General features: G+C 37.5%; 1 protein-coding gene across 5 annotated transcripts in view; it reads right to left on the bottom strand.

The window, feature by feature from the left end:
• Positions 1-22,630, bottom strand: part of LOC120634172 (ubiquitin thioesterase trabid) — a 30,882-nt gene extending 8,252 nt beyond the window's left edge. For 2 of the 5 annotated variants that reach the window (XR_005659232.1, XM_039904599.1), the window contains exons 1-14: positions 22,437-22,630; positions 21,990-22,133; positions 20,264-20,504; positions 16,091-16,174; positions 10,810-10,903; positions 9,547-9,641; positions 8,560-8,665; positions 8,248-8,364; positions 6,528-6,675; positions 4,825-4,910; positions 4,062-4,175; positions 3,094-3,222; positions 1,778-1,919; positions 977-1,112 (exon numbers count right to left, since the gene is read on the bottom strand). Coding sequence is in view for 4 of the 5 variants with exons in the window: in XM_039904599.1 (XP_039760533.1) it covers positions 977-1,112; positions 1,778-1,919; positions 3,094-3,222; positions 4,062-4,175; positions 4,825-4,910; positions 6,528-6,675; positions 8,248-8,364; positions 8,560-8,665; positions 9,547-9,641; positions 10,810-10,903; positions 16,091-16,174; positions 20,264-20,404 (1,392 nt within the window). In the remaining variant the exon portion in view is untranslated. The other 3 variants (XM_039904601.1, XM_039904600.1, XM_039904602.1) reach the window with 3 other exon arrangements.
• Between the last annotated feature and the right edge of the window lie 558 nt (positions 22,631-23,188).

Consider the following 23,188-nt stretch of genomic DNA (forward strand, 5'->3'; position numbering starts at 1 on the left):
AAATTCACTATCCTTAGATAAATTGTTTCGTTAACTTTCATCAGCCTTAGAACAATCATTTCTTTGTTGAGTCAGCAAGTCAGTCATTCACTATGTCAGTGAGTCAATTTGTGAATTCGTCAGCAGTCTGTAAGCGAGCCAGCCAGTCAATTACTCAATGAGTCAGTGAGCCGGCCAGCTGTTAAGACAGCGAGTGGTTCAGTTGGTCAGTAAGTAAGCCAGCCAGTGAGTAAGTGAGTAAAACAACCAGTCGCGCAATCAGTAATCGAGCCTGTCAGTCAATTTGTGAAATTAAATAGAATAGTTACTAAGTCAGTCAATGATTCAAGCACTCAGTTAGTGAGCCAGTCAATCCCTTAGTAAGTGAGTCAGTCAGTCAGTGATCAAATCAATAAGCCAGTTAGTAAGTCAGTCAATTATTCAAGCAGTCAGTTAGTGAGCCAGTCAATCAGTTAGTAAGTTTGTGAGCTAACCAGTCGGTAAGTGAGCAAATCAGTAAGCTCGTTAGTTAGTCAGTCAGTTAATGATTCAAACGGTTAGTAAGTGAGCCAAACAATAGTTAGTAAGTGAGTCAGAGAGCTAGCCCGCCATTTAGTCAGTAAGTGAGCCAGGTAATCAGTAAATAAGCCAGTCAGTCACCCAGTAAGTGTGACAGTGAGCAGCAAAGTGAGCCAGACACTCACAAAGTGAGTGAGTAAACGATCAATGTACGATCAGTAAGCCAGATCAGCCAAGCAGTCACTAAGTGAGTCAGTTAGTCAGTTTATGAGCTAGCCAGTCAGTAAGTCCATCAGACAATAATTCAAGCAGTCAGTAAGTGAGCCAGTCAGTCAATCAGTTAGTCAGTGAATCAGTCAGTCAGCAAGTTAGCCCGATAGTTAGTCAGTCAGCCAGTAAGCGAGCCGGATAGTTAGTGAATCAGTGAGTGAGCCAGTCAATGAGCGGGTCGGCGAGCGAGCCGGTCGGCAGGCGCTACCTGGTGCAGCGCGGTGCCGGGGCGCGCGGCGGCGGCCACGAGGCGCGCCCACTCGGCGCGCAGCTGCGGCTCCTCGGGCTGGTAGTGCAGCTGCGTGGCCTGCAGGCGCTCCCACGCCGTCCAGCGCGAGTAGAAACTGCAGCAGGATTGCATTCAGTGACACAGAGGAGACACCGCTCAACACTATCAATCATTATTATAATACAGAAGACACAACTTATCACTATCAATCATTGAGTATTACAGAAGAAACAACTCATCACTAACAATCATTTAGTATAACATAGGAGAAATAACTCATCACTATCAATCATTTAGTGTAACAGAAGAGACAACTCACCACTATCATTCATTATTATAAAAGAGAAGACACAGCTCATCACTATCAATCATTTCGACAGCCGATTGGCGCAGAGGGCAGCAATGGGCATTAATGTTTTTCAGTGTCTGTAACTTGCGTACGCAGACAACGCAACAAACTAATTCTTTTATGCAAAAAAATCGGTAAAATCGGTTCATCCTTTTGGCTACCTACCCACATATGAACGTACGCATGCACGCACGCACGCACTCACAGACAAGTCATTTTTCGGATGGACACTAGCCGATAACCATCTGAGGGGTTGCTACTGCGTGTCACCGTACGGGGAAGTGGAGTGAGAACTAGAGCTCGCCATGAGAAGAACCCCAAGGGCTCGACGACATCGGGGGGAAAAACTCTGAAACTTATAACCGCCCGTCGATTTTGCGTCGGGGGCTAAAAACACTAAACCGTAAACTACGTATGTCAAACAAATATACCTGCGGTTCGCGTGATGGAGGGTGTCGGCCAAGGCAGTGCGCAGTACATTGGCCCGATCGGACACGCCGTACGCCGCTTGACACACCGCGTCCGGCAAACAATCGCCGGCGGAGCGGTTCCATAACGCGTACAGGCGAGAACCTAGACCACAAAGATGGTATAAAAAATATTGTCTCAGAATGACAAAGCACTAGGCCATAGCTGGCCAAGTGCAGATTGGTAGACTTCACACTTTTTTGGGAACATTATGGAGAACTCTGAGGCGTGCAGGTATCGTCACGTTGATTACCTTAACCGTTAAAGCAAGTGATTATTGCTTAAAAATTAAGAATAAAACCCGGCAAGTAAACTCACCAAAGTGTAATAGTATTAAAATCATGAAGCGGTGATAGCGCATTGTTTAGGAGCTCGAATTCACTTTCGGGGATTCGACGCACCTCTAACTTTTCTATGTTGTGCGTTTGCAGTAATTAAAATATCACTTGCTTCAACGGTGAAGTAAAACATAGTGAGGAAACCTGCATGCCTGAGAGTTCCACATAATATTCTCAAAGGTGTGTGGAGTCCACCAATCCGCACTGGGCCAACGTGGTGGAAGACGGCCTTACCCCTTCTCATTGTGGGAGGAGACCCGTGCTCCGTAGTGCGCCGGTAATGGGTTGATGTGATGATGATGATGATGATGATGATTAATATTATAAAGAGCAAAAACACCAACAAAACTTGTTCCTTGTATGGGGAATTCCCCTTTCATTGACAACTAAAAATATTTTTTTACCATATTGTAATACTCTGACGGGCCTTCATATTCCTATGCATATTTACCCAATAATGGTTACAGTATTGTTCAATACATGAAAGCAGTAAATAACAGAATTTAACTTTTCTTACAGTGTGCTACATTAAAGCGATAAATGAATTGAATTGAATGATTTTCTTTATTATTACTATTTGTTACACATGAAATACACATTCAACAAACCGCTGACAGACGAAAAACGAAGGCTAAGTCATAGGCACCCTATGGATACGTAAAAAAGTACTTTTGTTAAAAACGAGAACAAGAAGAAATTAACTATACACCGATAATAAGGCGTTCACTCAAAACCAACGCTGCAGCTTGCTGGTCAGTGCCATTGTAATTATAATACTAAGTATATGTATTGGGCTGATAAACAACTTTTCTTTCTTTCTATACATGTATGTCATTTTTTAGACACAAAAGTAACGAAAAGATTGTTGCCATTACAAGATAGGAAAAAAAAATGGGACTTAAGACTGTTTCTTTACATGGTGTGTAAATTAAATTCCTTGCCTAGTGTAACAGTGAGATGCAAACTCCAATTAATAAGTGGGGGGTCCGCCTCCAGGGTCTGTTGGGCGTCGCGATCCAGAAGCTCCGAGAACAGCTGCTCCTGGATCGCCGCTGGAAGCTCTTCGATTTCTGCAAGCCAATAACCGATTAAAACTTCTAGAACTTTCATGATCAGAAGTGGGATACATAGGCGGTGATCAGACAAATGTCTCGAAAGTAATCACAGGCGGGCAGAGTTGCATCAAAACGACACAACACACCCGTCATTTGTTAGCTGGTTAGTTTTATCATCATGTAGTACTACTCTCATATCGGCCATCCATTAAAACATCTTATATTCGGGACACTAATCAAAAAACCGATCACACAGCTAAAGGAAATTTCAGTGTCAGAAGTGGGATCAAAAGCGCAGTGATCAGACACGTGCCTCGAAAGGAACAGAGTTGCGGCACAACAAACCCTTTATTTCTGAACTGGCATGTTTTATTATACTCATAGTTACTCTACTATCGCCACATCATCAGAGTAACTACCACAGTACCATCAGTAGCAGTAGTACCAGTAGCCAACTAAAGCTTTTTGATTCCAACCAATAAACCGATAACAACTACGCGCTACGAGATAATTATCTCTATCAGTTACTCGTATTTTTTCTATAGAGTTAGACGAGATAATTTAATTTATGGCAGAGCGCGCTTATTTCTGGTGTGTTTCCTAGCATTGCTGTGTTCAGGTTTAAAGGGCGTGATTGTCGGTGTAATTGCAGGCTCATGAGGCTTAACATCTACGCCTAAGATTGACTGATGGACACAGTTTGGCACTTTTTACACAGTCTGTTTGATGTACCACGTACCATCAGCTGGGCCATCTACATGGTCTGTCAATTGGTATTATAAAAAAAACGATAAACATAACTCTCCTGGTTGGTTTGCTCGTTAGCCAGTGTGGTCTAGAATGGTAATAGTTACCTGAGGGTAATGAGAAAGTGCAGAACTCGTTGATGTACCGGCACGGAAAGCTGCCCTTTTTGTGTCGAACGCAGCCCGCGATGTGTCGACGAATGGCCGTCGCTAAATCTGGAGCTGTGGCAGAATTAGTATCGTTATAACATTTATCCGGTTCGAAGGACCATAAATTTGATTCTTAAAAACATAAGTTAATTAGACTATCTTTTCTGTGATTTCAAAATAACTGCCTCGTATCATGTAAATATAATTCAAAATAAAGAATAACGCCGGATTAAATAAAGTTGGCTAAAAGTACTTTTTTTAGATTATACTTAAGTTTTTATAAAATTAAGCTATTGATTTTATTCGCATGAGCGTTAAGCAAAAGGAAGAATTTAACAGAAGGAAGCAAACGCACAAAATCATCAATATTAATACATATGTAAAATGCGATAACGTGTCTGTCTGCGCCGATGTTTTTACTGACATCGAAAAAGTGGAACAATATTGTTTCAAGCAAACAAATCTTAATCTTATTCTTATTTTGAAAATTGTCATAAACCGATCTTGGTGAAAAAGGTAGCCTGCATTATGTAGGGCTACCAGAAGCGTTGCGTTATAATTATGTCTACTCATTTTCTCGTGTAAAAATATTTTAAAGAGCTAGAAGCACTTGCCGTACTGAAAACGGATACAAGTTTTTTTTTATTCCCACTGCATTTCTAAAAGATAAACGTTATCGCGGAAAAAGTTGCGGGTAACAAACGCATACATTATTTCATACCTACGTAAGAAGGTGACCTCTTCAGGCCGGGCCCACCGCCCGATATTCGAGAAAGCAATGTCGAGAGGATTTCTTGTCTTTGGAATCTGGAACAATAAAAAGTAATTGTTACAGTAAGTAATGCTGTGTTCCGGTCTGAAGGGCGTGGTTGCCGGTGTAAATTGTAATGACAGGCTTAACACCCACGCCTCAGGTCGATGGACACAGAACGGCACGTTGCGGTGTGCGTTTTAAGCCTTAATGGCTTAAAGTTTTTTAGTTCAAAAAAACTAAAAAACACGCTTGGTATAATAAACCAAAATTAATTTCCACACACAGTTTAGTTTATTTATAAAAGCCTGATTTTTAGTTTTTATTCATCTACTATTTTTATTGTTATATATAATGTATATAATAATAAAATATGTTTATTATATAGATCAAATTTATCAGTTAACCATTCACCATCAAATTTGTTTATATAGATAATAGTCGGAAATTAAAATTAAAATTATTCCAGCCTTATCGACTATAGTTGAAAATTATATAAATGAACAAAAATGTTATTTTGCAAATTTAAAAATGGATTAATCTTATCAAATTAGTGTATTGTCATCGGTTCTCGATATATCTACAAAGTTTGAACGAAATCAGACTGTTAGAAGAGGGTCAAAATCAAGTCCAAAGGTAAAAATATCACCAAGCCGTGAGGAAACTTGCATGCCTGAGGGTTCTCCGTAACGTTCTCAAAGGCGTGTGATGACAATATGCAACTTTGAAATAATGTAATGGTATGTCAGTGGTATTGGCTCGGTGTGCGTGAAGTGCGTACCATTGCTTACCGATACGCCACTAGGTTGGGACCATTGTGGATAAGTTAAAAAAAACAAGTCTACAGATTACAGAGTACAGTCGCTATAAGATTGATGTAAAAGGCATATACTAATTTCGCCATCGATGGTAGGTGAGCCGTAGCTTAATTGGAAAAAGCGCTCAGGCTGCGATTGCCAGAGAGTCGCAGGTTCAAATCCTGTCGGTTCCGAAATTTTTTATAGACATTTTAAATTTATAAAAAACAAATCTAATGCCAGTTTTGTACTAAAGACGAACAAGGCCTAAATAAGTAACGCCTAATGTAAGGAGATTCCTAGGCTTACATCTACCGTACACCAATAGTTATCACCTAAGAGAAAGTTATTTTCTATAGACATTTCGATTCGATTTTCGATACCTAGGTTTAGTATAAACAGGCATAAAGCCTGTTTTTTGCTAAAGCCATAATAATATATTTTTTTTTGTTAGAATTGTGAGTCATACCAAGTTTACAATTATTGTAAATTAATGTACTGTCAACGACAGTGTGCAAATCTTTTTTGCTACTACTGAATAATATTCAAACTCATTAAAATAAAAAAAATTAAATAGGAAACGCTTAAATCGGAAAAAGGCGTTAGGCGCCGTCTATACATGTAATACACACAGACAGGTTATATGGGTTGCTTAATGAGAATCAATTAGTGGAATGTAAATGTAAGTCTAGGAATCTTCTTTGCACCATATTCGTATACTTAAAACGAAGGCTACCAGGTTTCCAAACGCGTCCAGGTCCAAGAACTAGCTTAGCCAAGTTTTTTTTTTGTTATCACCATCTCTATCAAACTAGTTTATCATACATGTAATCCTTAATATTACACTAGGGTTGTGTTCGCCAGCGCAGCACGTACCTGATGGCTAGATGCACGAGCGTGTGTCCGGGGTCGAAGGCCGAGGCGCGGTTGAGCAGCGCCACCTCGGGCGCCGTGAGCGCGCGCGCCGGGTCTCCGCCCGCCGCCAGGTACGCGTCCACGCAGCGCGCGTCGCCCTCCACCACGCCTGCCACACACGTCTTATAGCATGCGGATTACAAACTTTAACTGGGAAAATCCTGCCCAATTGGTACTCCAATGTACTCCAATCGAACTGTGATCCGTTTGGAAGCAGGTAATTGGAAGACTTCTGTACATTAACAACAATGGTCTGCAATGAAATCGTCCTTTAAATTTTTTTTACATAAATATGACGATTCAAATGTTCTTAATCTATCCCCTTGGCCGATTTTTTCCATCGCGTTTTTTTGTTTTGTAAGATTTTTTTTTTAAATTTCAAAAATTTGGGTGAATTTTTAATTTTTTTGCGCGTCAATGTTACAAACAGTGTATGTACAAAATAAGTTTTAGCGAGTTGTAAGAGAAAGAAAGGAAGTGCCGAAGCTGATTTTTATGGTAGTACAGACGCGCATGCGCAGTATTCGCTCTGACTCCACAACAGTTGAGTGAAAACTTAACTCCAATAGAAACAATGAAAAGGAAAAAAGCTACAAAATAACAAATTTTGACCGATATTTGTTCATTTTGTGACTATAATTTAGGATTTTTCAATGTAAAACTTAGACTGTAATATTTATTCATTTCGTTATAATAATTGATGTTTTAATAATATTATTTGTTAATTAAATAAATGTATTATACGTGTGGTACTTAATTGTATGTCAGATTCCGTGTTTAGAGCACAAAATATGAAGAATTCATGCACAAGGAGAAAAAAAAAATTTTTTTGCAGACCAGTGTAATGGATACCGAGTCGAAAAACAGATTTTTATTTAATTTTTGTCTGTCTGTCTGTCCGTCCGGGCATCACGTGAAAGCGGGTTTAAATAATATTTGGTATAGTGGTAGCTGATATTCCGGGTCAACATATAGGATACTTTTTATCCCGATAAACAATAAGTTGCCTCCGCTAAATGGGATGAAATTTTTTATCAATTTTACTTCACAGCTCCGTTTAAATTTGAACCGATTTAAATTATCCTTTTTTTATTTGAAAATGTTTACTATCAAGCATGTATTTATTGTCTAATTTTAATAAAGGACATAACTCTTCACAGAAAACAGCAAGTCGCAAGGCATATGGGACAACGATCAAATTCATGCGTATCATCCTACTATAATATTATAAATGCGAAAGTTTTTAAGGATGGATGGATGGATGTTTTTTACGCTTTAACGCTACAACGAACGAATCGATTTGGATGAAATTTGGCAGAGACATACACTATAGTCTGGAATAGCTTATAAGCTTTTTTAATCCCGGAAAATCAAACGCCTTCTACAGGATAGCAGCGCTATTTATTCTTTCAAAATCCTCGCAACGGAGTTTTAGATTGACGTGGTTTTTTAGATCGGCATAGTTGAAATATTATTGAGCTTTTGAGTTTGTTTGGGTGAACGCGCTTATCTCAGAAAATGCTGTTTTGCTGCTGATTTCGATTTTTTTTGGAAAATTAAAATTACACCATGCAGATTCTCCTGCTTTTCGCGAAGTGTACCAATTGAGCTTGATTTTCATAGTATATCCTGGAATTAAAAAAGGAAACACCGGCTTCCATCCACTGTTCTTCCTGCTCACCTAAACAAGCCTGCAGCCATATCCAGTCGGTGTTGTTCCGCCGCTTGGACCGACGCCCGCTGGAATCCAGCTCATGCTGCGAGGGGGGTTGACTGTTGCAGATGTCGTTTATACCTACTGCAAAACAGAACGGTTACCATCCAATGGCGCGCACTACATACATACATAAAAGCACTGCATACACCAGTCGAATTTTTCACTACAAATTCCAAATAACTTTTTATCAATTTTGATTTGATTCATTGCCTTCAAACATGTTTCAAATACAATAATATACACAATAGAGCGTTGTAGTACAATGATGTAACTTACCGGCTACGGGGTGTGCGGGGTGCGCGGGGTGCGGGCGGTGCGTCGGTGCGCTCGCGCCGCACATCGCACACTTCAACGCACGCGGCCAGTTTTCATACGTGCATGTCTGCAACACGAACATGACCTTGAGCCACAGAACACTTAAGCGGCCAACGACATAGCAGTGGTCAACTAATCACGTGATATATTTATTAAACCCCTCTTTTGCTGAGAGGAGACCTTTGCTCTATAGTGGACCGGCTGTGACATGATGATGACGATAATGATTTTTTGTAAACATAAGGTATATGTCTTCATTGTCACTATAAAACCTATTACTACTCACCCGGTACGAGTGTCCTCTAAAATAGAGAATTGTTTAGGCAGTTTAGGTAGTTTACCCGGCTAAGTTATTTGTGGGCTCTTCTTAGACCAGGCCGCGTTTGGAACCGTCGTAGCTTTAGGTTTAAGTTGGCGAAGTTATCACCATCCCCTTACAATTATGTAAACGTATATGTATGAACGCTTTATAAGTGCGTGTGATAGGCCTACATGAATAAAGAAGTTTTGAATTTAGAATATTTATTTTTTTAATTTTGACATGCTGGCCAAGTGAGGATTGGTAGACTACACGCGCTTTGGAGATTGAATTTTATATGGAATATGGAATTTTATAAAATGCGTATAAAAAATTTCGGAACCGACAGCATTTGAACCTGCAACTCTCTGGGAATCGCGGCATGAGCGCTTTAACCAATTAAGCTACGGCTGTCCTACCGTCGACGCGTAAATTAGTATATGCCTCTACATCAGTCTTATGGCGACTGTAGCGCCATCGAGTAGGTAAAACCACTAATAAAAATTTTAAAACATTATGGAACTCTATTGTGGAAATCAGCTAGGCTGGCGGGGTAAATAAGCATGATGGTACTAGAGATACCCCGGAGGAGGTTGTCACAAAAATCTCTGATACTGCTACTGCCACGCTTGTATACAAATAGTACTCACTGCGCAAGGCCACTTGGTTATAGAAGACGCGCTGGCCTGCCCAAGCGGAGACGATATCCTCAGAGGTTTCAGCCTTTCCGCTATAGCTTCTGCTCCTAGAACAATCAAAATTCGAAATTAATTGATTACAATATTTTTATAATTTTTATTAGTGGTTTTACCTACATTTAGAGGAATTATCAATTTTATAAATTTAAAATGCATATAAAAATTTTCGGAACCGACAAGATTTGAACCCGCGACTCTCGGGCAATCGCGCAGTCGCAGTTACCAAATTAAGCTACCCAATTAAGTTACCCAATTAAGTTTCACCAATTAAGCTACGGCTCTCCTACCGTCGCTGCCGAAAATTAGTATATACCTTTCACATCAGTCTTGCAATACAATTTTTCTATACAATTTTTATATGCATTTTAAATTAATAAAATTAATTTATTACAAGTAGGCCTACTTTATAAAAATGTTTTGAAATGTTCTGTGTGTCCTCCGATGGTAGAACCCGTAAGGAAACGCAGTGGTTGAAAGGCAGAAGTTGAAAAGTATTTATGGTGACTGCAACAAATATTAACAGATATTTGTTTATCACCCTTTTCTAGTTGGTTGCGGGGGAGGAGAAATCTCCTGGTGAGACATTTTTTACCGCTGGAGTTCAGAGCAATGTGTCGTTTTTAAGAGCTTTAAAATCTGCATGGTTTTGAATTAAATAATAAGTTGCATTATAGCTTGCAATAAGTGATGAATACTTTTTTTATACTTAATCCTTGCAAAACTTTATATTTCAAATATTATGTAGCCCTATTTATTCAATATAAGTTTAGACATTTTTGGGCGGGAAGCGGTGATAGCGCATTTGGTAGGAGCTCGACTGCACTTTCGGGGTGGCCGAGTTCCATTCCCAGCTCGCACCTCTAACTTATTTCAGTTGTGTGCGTTTTTAAGTAATTAAAATATCACAATATCTAAGGTGTGTGGAGTCCACCAATCCACACTGGGCCAGCGTGGTGGACTACGGCCTTAACCCCTTTTTATTGAGGGAGGAGACCCGTGCTCTGTAGTGGGCCGGTAAAGGCTTCATGTGATCTTTAATTTTATTTTAGCTAAGTCTATTTTTGTTATTTTTTTGCATGACTGTCTGTTGTCTCTAATAAATAAAATAAATAATAAATAAAATAAAATATTTTAATAGAGTACGGAATAATGCTTGTATGGGAAAAAGTTATGTATGTATTAAAACTATAAGTATAGTTAACTATAACAACTAACCACAGTCGTCCTGTGCGGGCAGAGCGCTGGCGCCGTCTTGTAGCTTAAATATATCCTCGCCGAGGGACGGTTTGTGCGAGCGGCACATGGTACACTGCAAACAAACATACGGTCAGAAAAAGAAATCTAGCATCAGTAGCGACGTCTCACTCGCACATGCCCTCTCTCTCATAGGAGTAGGGGAGACAGAGATAAGATACTCTCCAACCAGCATAAGAGTATCGTAGCTTTTTTATTGTCATAAAAAGAAAACTTAGCGATGTCCCACTCGCGCATAAGTCAAAGTCAAAAATATCTTTATTCAAGTGGGCCCATAGGTGGCACTTTTGATGCGTACATAAGAATTACACGGTAGTGAGATGATGGCGATAACCATATTCGTTAACTAGAGCTACGAGGGTTCCAAGCGCATTCTGGTCTAAGAAGAAGCCCACAACAAACTTAGAAATATGCCTCCTCTGTCACAGAAGAGACGTACGGGAGAGAACGTGATACCCACTAATCAGGATATAAGTAGCGCAGTTATTTTTAAAGTGATATTTGACAGCTCAAACAAATGGCCCACATAATAAGAGTAAATACTTCGCAGAACACGTCCTGTTTCCATCAATGTGAGAGACGTATTTGTTATAAGCCTCCGATTGATGCGACCGGCCAACGGTGAAGGAAAACATCGCGAGGATACCAGCATACCTAAGAATTCTCCGTAATGTTCTCAAAGGTTTGTGAAGTCCACCATTCCGCACTGGGCCAGCGTGGTGGACTAAGGCCTTAGAGGTAGATTATGTACTGCCTCTGAGATCTGTGAAACCGAAAACCTAATAGTTTTTGAGTAAACCACTGCCATAGTTTTTACTGAAAGAAATCAGAGAGGCCCTAACATCAGATGCAAAATTAAAATCATGCGTGTCGCAGATACTATGCGCGTGTCGGTCTTTTATCTTCAATAGAGTTGTCATAAGTAAACATTTAAGATATTTTGAAATAAAATGGAAAAATAAAAATGCTTCTTTTGATTTAATATTTTCAAAAGTGATTCCTCATGAAATATACTTATGCATTCTTCAATATTATTCCGAAATTCTGATAAACTTTGTATAAAGCAGAAGAGTTTGTTTGTTTACTTGACCGTGACGATCTCAGGAACTACCGATTTGAGAAATTATTTCAGTGTTGGATAGCCCATTTATCGAGGAAGGCTATAGGCTATACACCATCACGCTAGGAACAAAAGCATAGCACCAACGAAGAATGTTTCAAAATCGGGGGTTTCTTTTGTATGACAAAGTTGTTTCCCTTTAAAAGCGACAACATACGTCTATAAATGAATAAATAAATAAAATAAATATACTACGACAATACACACATCGCCATCAAGCCCCAAAGCGTAGCTTGTGTTATGGGTGCTAAGATGATAGATGAATATTTTTATGAATAATATACATAAATACTTATAATATATTTATAAACACGCAGACACAGAAAAGCATTAATGTTCATCACACAAACATTTTCAAGTTGTGGGAATCGAACCCCCGGCTTTGGACTCGGAAAACAGGGTCGCTGCCCACTGCGCCAATCGGCCGTATTAACTTATCTTTTAAGGTGGACTTATACGCGGTTCCGAGGGACCGATAGTAGAAAATAAAATATGATTGCAACTAAATGAACTGAAATGAAACTAAAGTGATTATATATTTTCAAATTATATGCGAGTGTCTCTCACTATCCATATCTTTATCGACCTCTTTACTAATATAGTTACATGTTGTTAGCATTCTATTTATAGGAGCAAAAGCACCTAAGTTTGAATTATAGATGCTAGCTCTTAATGGCGTAAAGTTTTTAAAATGATTGTAAGGTCTTACGGTTGTACAGAATTACCGTTTTATATACAGACTGCTGGCCGCGATTTGATCCGTGTTTGCATTCGAAGTCATAGCCAAAAATATCTTTATTCAAGTAGGCCCATAGATGGCACTTATGATACGTACATTACATAACAATTAACAAGAGTAAATGGTAGTGAGACTATGGCGATAATCATATACGTAAACTTATAACAAGTGTTCCAAAGCCCACTGCGCCACTCAGCCGTCAAAAAATATTAATTCCACTTGTGCGCCAGTGCTCTGAGTGTTCATAAAGCTGTGGAAGAAGATAAATTTATATCCTTTCTCCGGGGAGATTATTGTCTCCTGCCCATGCTAGCCATGCTGGTCTAAGAAGAAGTGTTCTTTTTTGTTATCACCATCTCACATTGTCAATTTAAAATTATTAGCAAACTAGTTACACCCACATTTTTTTAACGATTTCGCAGTCCTTTTTACCCGACTGCGAAGGAAGGAAGGTTATGTTTTTCGAGTGTATGTATGTACCTATGTATATTTCTTTGCCACGTCCCAGAGCCTGAACGGTTGTCGTATTTTTATATAAGTGGTGACGAAAGATTCGAGAGAGTGACATTGGGTAAGAACGCAGTCTGAGACATCTGCTCACTCCGAAATTTTGTTGCTTCACCTATATCACCAACCAAATTATGAGTGGCGTGTTTATTTATTTTACATCTTGTTAGTACGGCAGGGCCACTTACACTAACTAGATAGAACTACATAATTTATGGATAACTACAAGACAAATCAATGAAAGATGACATTAAACATTATAAAAGATATGATATCAATATAGTGTACTAAAGTTATACTCTGCGTATATTGAAGTAAAGGTCATTCAATATTCTCAGAGTATCTCAACAATTCACGAAACAATGCTGACCACCCGTCATGGAATATATCCCATTGATCATACCTGTCCAAGAGCGCATTGAAAGACGACAGTGAACGCGGTATAGGTGCCATGTAACGTGCAACAGTGTTACAGGAAGGGATCACGAATAATTTGCTTTTACGTGGACAAAGGTTATTGTCTTTTGGGGCACGTATACAAAGCAGAGGGCTATGAAGATCTGGAGCATCAACGTTTCCTCGTAAGAAGTTGGTCGCAAGTCCGTCTGACCTCCAGGGAGTTGAACCATACGGCGTTTGTGAACGCTGTTAACTGGAATTTAAGGAATTTTTAAGGAATTTGTTTATCCTTTAGATGCCGTTAATTTTTGGACCAAACAATTTCCTGTCATCTCTAAAATGCAAACTATGTTTTAATCTTGGCGAAACAGATATCGGTTGATTAACCTGGACAGTTGAAATAAAACATCGCAAATGTGTGAATGACGTCATGCCACCAGGTTAATATAGCAATGTAAAAAGATACTAGCATACGGATGTCAGCGGATATGATATTCTCAAGTTACGATGTGCATTTCATTTTGATGACGAAATACAGTACCTCTAGGTACTTCGACAATACACACACATCGCGATCTAGCCCCAAAGTAAGCGTAGCTTGTGTTATGGGTGCTAAGATGACTGATGAATATTTTTATTAATGACTAGCTGTTGCCCGCGACTTCGTCTGCGTTTGATTTTGTTTTTTGATGTGGCATTCAATTTAGTTGTAGTTCAGTATCGCTAAGCCTTAAATGAGGGGTTTGCTGCTGTCCGCTGAGGAGTTCTGTCCTCTATCTCCAACCATATTCAACAGATTTACACAAAGATTGGGCAAAATGAAATACATATATAGTACAAAATAATTATTTAAATTGGTTACAATTTGTCGGAGTTATGGTGTAAAATCGTCAAACACTTTCATCCCCTCTCCCAAAGGAACCGAGCTTAATGTCGGAATAAAAAGTATACTATATTACTTCTAACACTTCCATAAATATGTGTACAAAGTTTCATGAGGATCGTTAAAGTAGTTTTTGCGTGAAAGCGTAACAAACAAACTTACATTGACATTTATAATATTAGTAGGGATATACATAAACATTTATAATCTATCTACATATATAAAAGCCAAAGGTGACTGACTGACTGACTGATTTATCAACGCACAGCTCTAACCACTTGACGGATCGGACTGAAATTTTGCACACAGATAGTTATTACAACGTAGGCATCCGCTAAGGATTTTTGAAAATTCTAACCCTAAGAGGGTTAAATGGGGGATGAAAGTTTGTATAAAACCTTCATTTATCATTTTATTTTTGTAAATCCATGAAACTTTGATTTTAGGTTTTCGATTAAAAATAAAGAAATACGTGTTTCACAAATTTAAAAAAAATCCAACTCCAAAGGCATCTAATAGGGGATGTAAATTTGAACTAAAACCAAAATTGAACTTAACGTGAGCGATGACACAGAATTATGAACATACAGAATCCGTGTACACGACTAATATTTAGTAGTGTTTCTCGAATAGACGGTTAGTTAGACAGACATTTAGCAGTTGACAGTAATTATTTTTTACCTATTGTTCTAAACGTTTACCATAAAATTAAGAAAATGGGAGATGCTGCGAGCTAGCACCATTCCGCGGGTGTGAACCGAGACGTGCTCGGGACGTCCTCTCTGTTTTTGGACACAATGCACTGCATGTAATAATGGCTGAATGAGGATTCTGTACGTTCTTAATTCTGCGAATACATATTAAGACATGCTAGTGTGTCCGCCATGTTGCTATTTTTAACTTATGTCAAACTGTAATTACTGATGCGCTTTTTTGGAACTGGGTTGTAAAAGCGTTACCGGAGGTGGCGAGATAAACACGCCAGGAGTTGAGCCCGAGAGCTCAAGAAAGTTTGGAATTTATAAATTCCCATTGCACCCTCCGGGTATCGAACCCTGGACCTTATAATACCGCGACGCTCACCACTGCGCCAGAGAGGTCGTTGAAATCTAAATCAATTTTGTATATTAGATACTTTTTGAAATCAGTTCGAACGGAAATTTCGTAACACAGAACTAATCTGGTGAAGTTAAAAGGCGATCTTATAGGATCCCCACTTAAGTTAACGTTAAATTACCGAAATAGGATTAGTTACATTGGTCAATGAGTAGATTAACAATATACATCAGTATGATAGGTAAAATTTAGACGCATAATTAATAACACTCATCAAAATGTACCTAATATCGCGTGCAAAAAAATATATATAACTAAAATAATTTTCCTTTTTAACTCATAAAACCAATAACACTTTTATGATTCAATTAAAAAAAACCATTACTCATCGCAAAACAACTAATGATGATAGCAAATTCAATAAAATAAATGATAAAAAGAAATTGTGAAAACATCCATACACAATTTGATATGCTACAGAAAGATACTAGAGCATCATAAACAATAGGCGACTACAAAAAGTGTAAGAACACAATACCTTGCGTGAAAGTGGGAAATTCTCATACGTGCAAGTGTCACATTTCCACTTGTTGCCTTCTGTGGGCGCTGAGCTTGCTGTCATCTGCAACATGGTTACTTGCGTTACTACTAATACATTTATTTATTGATTCTCTCCAATTTCTTAGTAGAACAAAACTATAATATCTAGATTTTAAACTAAGCTTTTCCTGGTTTATCAACATTTTTAACCCAACCCAGTTGCATGGATCGTTCTCAAGACGGGAGAGTCCCGTCGTGACAACAATCCATGCAACTGGGTCGAAATATCGATAACTCCAAAAATATTATCGTGGTATGTACCCGTTGAACTATATTTAAGAAATATAATTTGACGGTCGATTGGCGCAGCTTGCAGCGACCCTGCTTTCTGAGCCTAAGGCCGTGGGTTCGATTCCCACTACTGGAAAATGTCTGTGTGATGAGCATGAATGTTTTTCAGTGTCTGGGTGTTTATATGTATATTCTAAGTATTTATGTATGTTATTCATAAAAAAATATTCATCAGTCATCTTAGTACCCATAACACAAGCTACGCTTACTTTGGGGCTAGATGGCGATGTGTGTATTGTCGTAGTATATTTATTTATTTATTTATTTATTATAATATCTAGGCATAAATAAGCTTACTTTAATCTACCTTTAGTCAGGTCGAAAAACAATACTAATAGCTTTATTTATATATTTATTTAATCTTACTCATTGCCAATTTAAAACATAACTTTTATTCTAAACTCTGAACTGTTAGAATATTTATGTATTAATTAAAGGAAGGTATATATGTTTTCATATATCCACCTAGATAGTAAATGTTACAAATAAGGGTATATATAAATGTGTTTATTTCAAACACTTGGTTTAAACTTTTATAATTAAGATTGATAAACGATCGTCACTTTATATGTATTATAATCGGTGTATTCGTATACATGCTATTTTCTTTGTGATAATTCTTTGTTTTATGTAAATTGTTCAGGCTTAAAAAAAAATTGAATGAGAGCATCATTGACTCATCATCATCAATAGCAAATATAAAAGTACACTACTATACTAAAGACCTCTCCAAACTTGCGGGTGAGATTGCAGTCAGTAGCGTGCACTGGGTTTCTTACCAGGGCATGCATACAGCAGTAAAATTGTATAAAATGCCAAAAATTCTCCTCTTATACGAGCTATGTATAAATTTTAGGGAAGGCAGTGCTTATGTGCATATAAGAAGTGCACGCCACTGATTGCAGTAGATGTTTGTTGTAGCACTTTCGCCTCGTACGACACCCGCGGGAAGAGGAGGGGTGGTGACAACTGTTTCTGATCTACGGTCACCACACGGTAAAACTATGCTGCTACGTAATGGTATAAAACAAACTTTATCGTCTCTTTATATTGAGAACATTATATTGAGAAGCTTCAAAAATTAAAGCTACAGTTGTGCGTTTACTTGACATTAAAGAAAATCCAACGCCGTATTATTCCCTTCTTCTTCCAAATTCAAAATTTCTTTATTCATGTAGGCCTATTACAGGCACTTATGAAGCGTTCATACATATACTCGTATGTTTACGTAATTGTAAGGGGATGGTTATAATATGGGGAGGCATTTAGGACTGTTATAGGCTGTTGATGAAGATGATGATGAAAATTAAAGTACTCCAAAAGTTTAAAAAATTAAATAAGTTTTAAGTAGCCGCAAAAGATACCACCCACACCATTTAACAATCCGCGCTGGCTGTTTTTCGAACGAACAATCCGACACGGTCACCGATGTAGTCGACACTCAACTAAATAAACACTGCGGTACGCTGGTGCTGTTGGATTTATTACCCAAAATGCGGACTAAAACAGGCCTATACTATACAGTACCTATCGAACGCTGCTGGCACAATTTAATCGTTTCTACACTGGTGACTCTTAGTAAACGTACTAACTAAATGACAACGTCCTCCGCCGGTGCTGTTACTTTAGGCAGGGTTTCATACTTAAACAACACACACTCACACTCACACAGACACACACACACGCACTCTGAACACTTTTCTGTAATATTAATTATAATTACGTTGCATTTCACGATTTCTCTGCCGCAAAGGTTTTTATTGTGGTGTTGTGTGAGATTTCTTATTTACACTACAGTACGCTACGCTGCTGACACCATTTAACCTTTTATATGCTAGTCGATCCTCTACAGTGAGGCAGCAAGGACAAAAAGGACAACCTAACGCAGGCGTTGTGCAATTATTCTAATCGCTCTTGTTCATACCATAAATGCGGACTAAACCTGTACAGCGTAATAAAACTTTCTTTTGATATTTATCACAATTTAATACACATCAACCGCGCATTCATTTAATTTGTTCGACTCTTTAAGGGAGATAACGTGATATATTGAGCCATTGATATAACTATATTAAAGGCCATCAAATACAAAGAAGATTAGAAGAAGACCCCAAGAGAATATTCAGTTTTATCATTGGTAAAAAAAGATATCTGGTTTTGACATTTCTTAAATATATACAACGGGTACATACCACGATTATATTTTGGATTTGTCGATATTTCGACCCAGTTGCATGGATAGTGATCACGACGGGACTGCGTAGGTACGAGATAGTTACGAGATCTCGTGCCTACGTCGAAATATCGCCAAATCCAAAATATTATCGTGGTATGTACCCGTTGAACTATATTTAAGAAATGTTGATTAACCACGAAAATCTTAGTTTAAAATCTTTAATATCTGTTTATTTGGTCATCATTCTACTGCAAATCGAAAATGCTGGAAACCTAATACGGATACTATTAGCTGAAGTTCCATAAAGATAGCAAAGTGATATTAATATGAGTATGACTCCATTTTGAAGAAAGAACCCTAAAATTAAAAAAAACTATTGGTAATATTATAATGCTTAAGTAGAACACTTAAGCAACCGTTCAGGTCCATGCATAATATATTGTTTATGCAATTGTTTGCTTCATAGATTGTGTCAGGAACTAAATGGAAACTAAAATACAAAAGTATGTTCATGTATGTGAGTGAAAGTCTATAAAATAAAGATTTATAATCATCATGTCAACCAATCGACGTCCACTGCTGGACATAGGTCTTTTGTGGGGAGTTCCACAATACACGGTCCCGGGCCGCTTTCCTCCAGCGGCTCCCAGCGACTCGCCTGATGTCATCTGTCCACCTCGTTTGGGGCTGCGATTACCGGTGCGGGGTCGCCATTCCAGCACCTTAAGACCCCAACGTCCATCGGTTCTATGAGCTATGTGCCCTGCCCATTGCCACTTCAGCTTCGCGACTCGCTGAGCTATGTCGGTAACTCTAGTTCTACGGATCTCCTCATTTCTGATTTGATCACGTAGAGATACTCCTAGCATAGCTCTCTCCATCGCCAAGATTTATAATAGTTTATGCCATATTGTAATATATTATCAATGACAGTCTTCTAAAATGTCAGGTTTCCGAAAGGAGCCCTCAAAATTATAATGGTGGTGCCAACGTCATTATGAATATCAAACCATCACCTGACCACTAACAGGGCAAAAGTCTCCTTTCAAGAAGAAGAAAAGGGTTAAGGACTAGTCCACCACACAGTCCAAGTGTGGTTTAATAGACTCCAAATGCCTTAGAAAACGTTATGGAGAACTCTCAGGCATGCTTTCTCACAGTTTTCTTTCGCCGTAAAAGCAAATGATAATTGCTTAAATAAAAACAATATAATTTCTAGATATTCTCTGTCTAGTCTTCAGCCCCTGCTGGTTACCACCCAGTTTAGGCATTCCGGCACATGTTGCCCAGAAACCAAATTGAGGTATAGGTTTAATTCAACTGCCCTAATTGTCTAGAAATCAAATTGAGGTTTAATTGAACTGCCCTATACCTAACAGGTCAAGTGGCTATCACCACCAGGTGAGATTTAACCATAATCATGTGCTTACTTCTAGATTTAAAAAAAAAGGCTTTCCTGCTGTAAAAGTAGCTTTCTGATCCGGAAACTAGTCTACACAAACAGCCAGACAGATGGCCAATTATGGATGGATGCATGACAGTGCTTATAGTTGTCTAATTTCAGATTTACTTTTCTATATTTTTTTTATGATAACATTGCAAGGTTTCACGCGTTTTTACATAGCATAGGAAAAACATGCTCACCTGGGCAACGTTAGTCTGTGAAGTATGCGTAGAGGCATCAACCTGTGCTCCGCACTCTTCGGCGGGTAGCCCAGTGTCGCTAGCCGCAGCCAATGATGGACTCTTCTTGCTGCCATCATGCGACTGGGACTCCTCACTCATTGTACCATAAGTTGGGCCTAGTGACCATTGACAACCACTGCATTCGGCTAGGAGGTACACATTTTTTGTGATTTCTTGAGCACTAATAGCAGATGCAAAACTAGCGGAAAAAAGAAATAATCATTAGTTTTACCAGTAAATATACATAAAAAATCGACTTACTAGAATCAGAAAAAGTGCAGAAAACCTGTTCAGGGCTGAATATATACTTTTATAACATGATACCAAAAGTAATAATAGATTTACCATTACATAAGTTTAAAGAATGTATAAAAACACATTTAATACATCCAGGTTACTATACTATTGATGATTTTCTTAAAGACAAGGTTGCCTGGAAGCAAACCGCTTTGCTTTCATCTCACACCAGATAGAACAAAGATTCTTAAATTGTAAAACAATGTTTGAAAAGAGCAACTACTGTTTCTTGCCAGCTTCTTCTTGGAAGAATCTGCCTTCCGAACCGGTGGTAGAGTCACTACAAACTGACATACTTGATGTTTCAAAAGTGCTTATATTAGGCCTACTTGAAATAAATGAACTTTGGATTTGAATTTAAGGTTAATTCATAAAAATGACTTAAATTCAATAATTAGCATGCTGCATTACTAATTTCTTTAAAAAGTATCCTAGATAATGAAATGATTTGTATATTGGAATACTGAAATGGTAGAATATGATGGGACAAACAAGCAATATTGTTATATTGGTATACATGTGTAACATATTCAAGCAAATAAATACTATTTCTATTTTCTATAAAGATTCATTTGTTCACAAGATCCAAATAACACTTGTCAAAGGATGACTTTAACTGCGTCTCAATTTAAGGTAAAGATTTTAAGTGCCCTTACTTTCACTGCCACATATATTAAGAGGGTTTGCAAGGTGAATAGCCTTTTGACTTGGAAATTAATAAATATGCTCCACTCTAGGTGCATTATTCAGCATACACAAAAAATCAATAACAAGTTTTTCAGTTTATTTTGTATGGCTATTCGAGTATATAACAAGTTGCCAGATTCCATAAAAGGAATGAATCTTCCTTTATTTAAGAGAAAATTGCATGAGTGGCTATTATTTAAGTGCTTTTACTCAATTAATGAATTTTTTGACTTTACTTAATGTTATTATTCTCGATAATTTTTGTATGCATGTATTATCAACAATATAATGGATATTACTCAAGAATGACTTTGTTAATTTCATTAGAATATATTTGTATTTTGACTTAACGGCTTATTTCCATTTCATTAGATGATATTTACTATCGATATTATAATTTATATATTTTTGCGTCCAAATTGTAGTTGTAATTTCTTTTGTAATGTATGTGTAATAATATGTTTTTATTTCATATAATATGATTGTAAGTTGCACACCAAATTAATGGTAATACACAGTTTCAACAACAAAAGCTAAATTTGTAACATCTGATTATCTACGTGTATTTATGCAATGAATCTAATTATTATTATTATTTAAATGTACTCAAATAAACAAACTCTGAATGTCTGGTACAATCAAATAACTTAAGGCAACATAATATTTTTTTTTTTTTAATAACACCTCGTTTTTTTATTACCTATCACTATTAACGACGGAATAACTATGTACTGAAATCGCCACTAGATCGTACGTATACTTGTAGTTTGAACAGCTGCTTTTGTGTTCTAGCGTGAATTGTTTGTTTAACCTCACATCGGTTTAATGTTTTCACGCCAGCGACCTGAAAACAACACGGAGCTTAATTAATCAATATTAAACTTCTATTTATCTGTTATGATGTTACGTACAATCAAACTACTAGCGTACAGACAGTATCACATTTCGTAAATTCTAACTAGAATTTTTGACACATCTCAAAGCCAATGTCCGCACAATTTTTTATTTTATTTACACCTTCGAATAATTTATATTGACACTAATCTTGGCATCGCTCGTCTCCATATCTTGGCTTTGGTTACACAACAAAAATGCATCGAGGCACGGATGGCATAAGGTCAAGTACGGTAAAATACAATTCACTCACTTCGGTTTCTTCTCTTGGTAACCAGAAATAGTTTATTTATTTGTTAATATATATTTTCGTTTTCATGGAGAATTATAACGATAGAATAAATAAAACAAACCAGGGGAGACAGAACAAAACTTAGGAAACGGAGATAAAGGCAATTATGTTTATTACGGTATTTTGACAAATAAATTTATGTCAGATCGAAACGATGGCAGATGGCTCGCCAACTTAAGTAGGGAATAATTCACAATGAAGTGATATTAATGAAACGGTATTGGTTAATAGATAAACAATTTTAATTTTTGTCCAATAATAAAATGGCAAAGATATAGAAGGACCAATAGCAGTTAAATTACCACTTTACACTATTGACTTAATAGTAATATTTTTTTTCATAGAATCTCCATAGAAAAGTAGGCTCAACATTGTAGGTCGTATATCTGTGCTCAACGTCGTTAGTTTTTAATTTATCTGTGTTAGGAAGAGAATAGAGCTATTTAGTCTATTTCTTTTCGGCGGAGTGTACACACTCAGTCTCCAAAGCATATCGTCAATAGTGAAAACAGCATGACGTAGCCAGTCCAACTATTTATTTAATAGTCTGTGATAACATTTACAATTTTGAAATACTTGCGTATCGTGAAAGGTTACACATTTTATGATTATCAATGCTAGTCAAGATTGTCAAACGAAATAAGAATTAAAATCAAATGATTAGGTATTTCTTGTAAATATTGATAAAAAAATACTTCATTTGGATTCCAATG

This window comes from Pararge aegeria, chromosome 23, assembly GCF_905163445.1.
Source record: "Pararge aegeria chromosome 23, ilParAegt1.1, whole genome shotgun sequence".
Taxonomy (NCBI): domain Eukaryota; kingdom Metazoa; phylum Arthropoda; class Insecta; order Lepidoptera; family Nymphalidae; genus Pararge; species Pararge aegeria.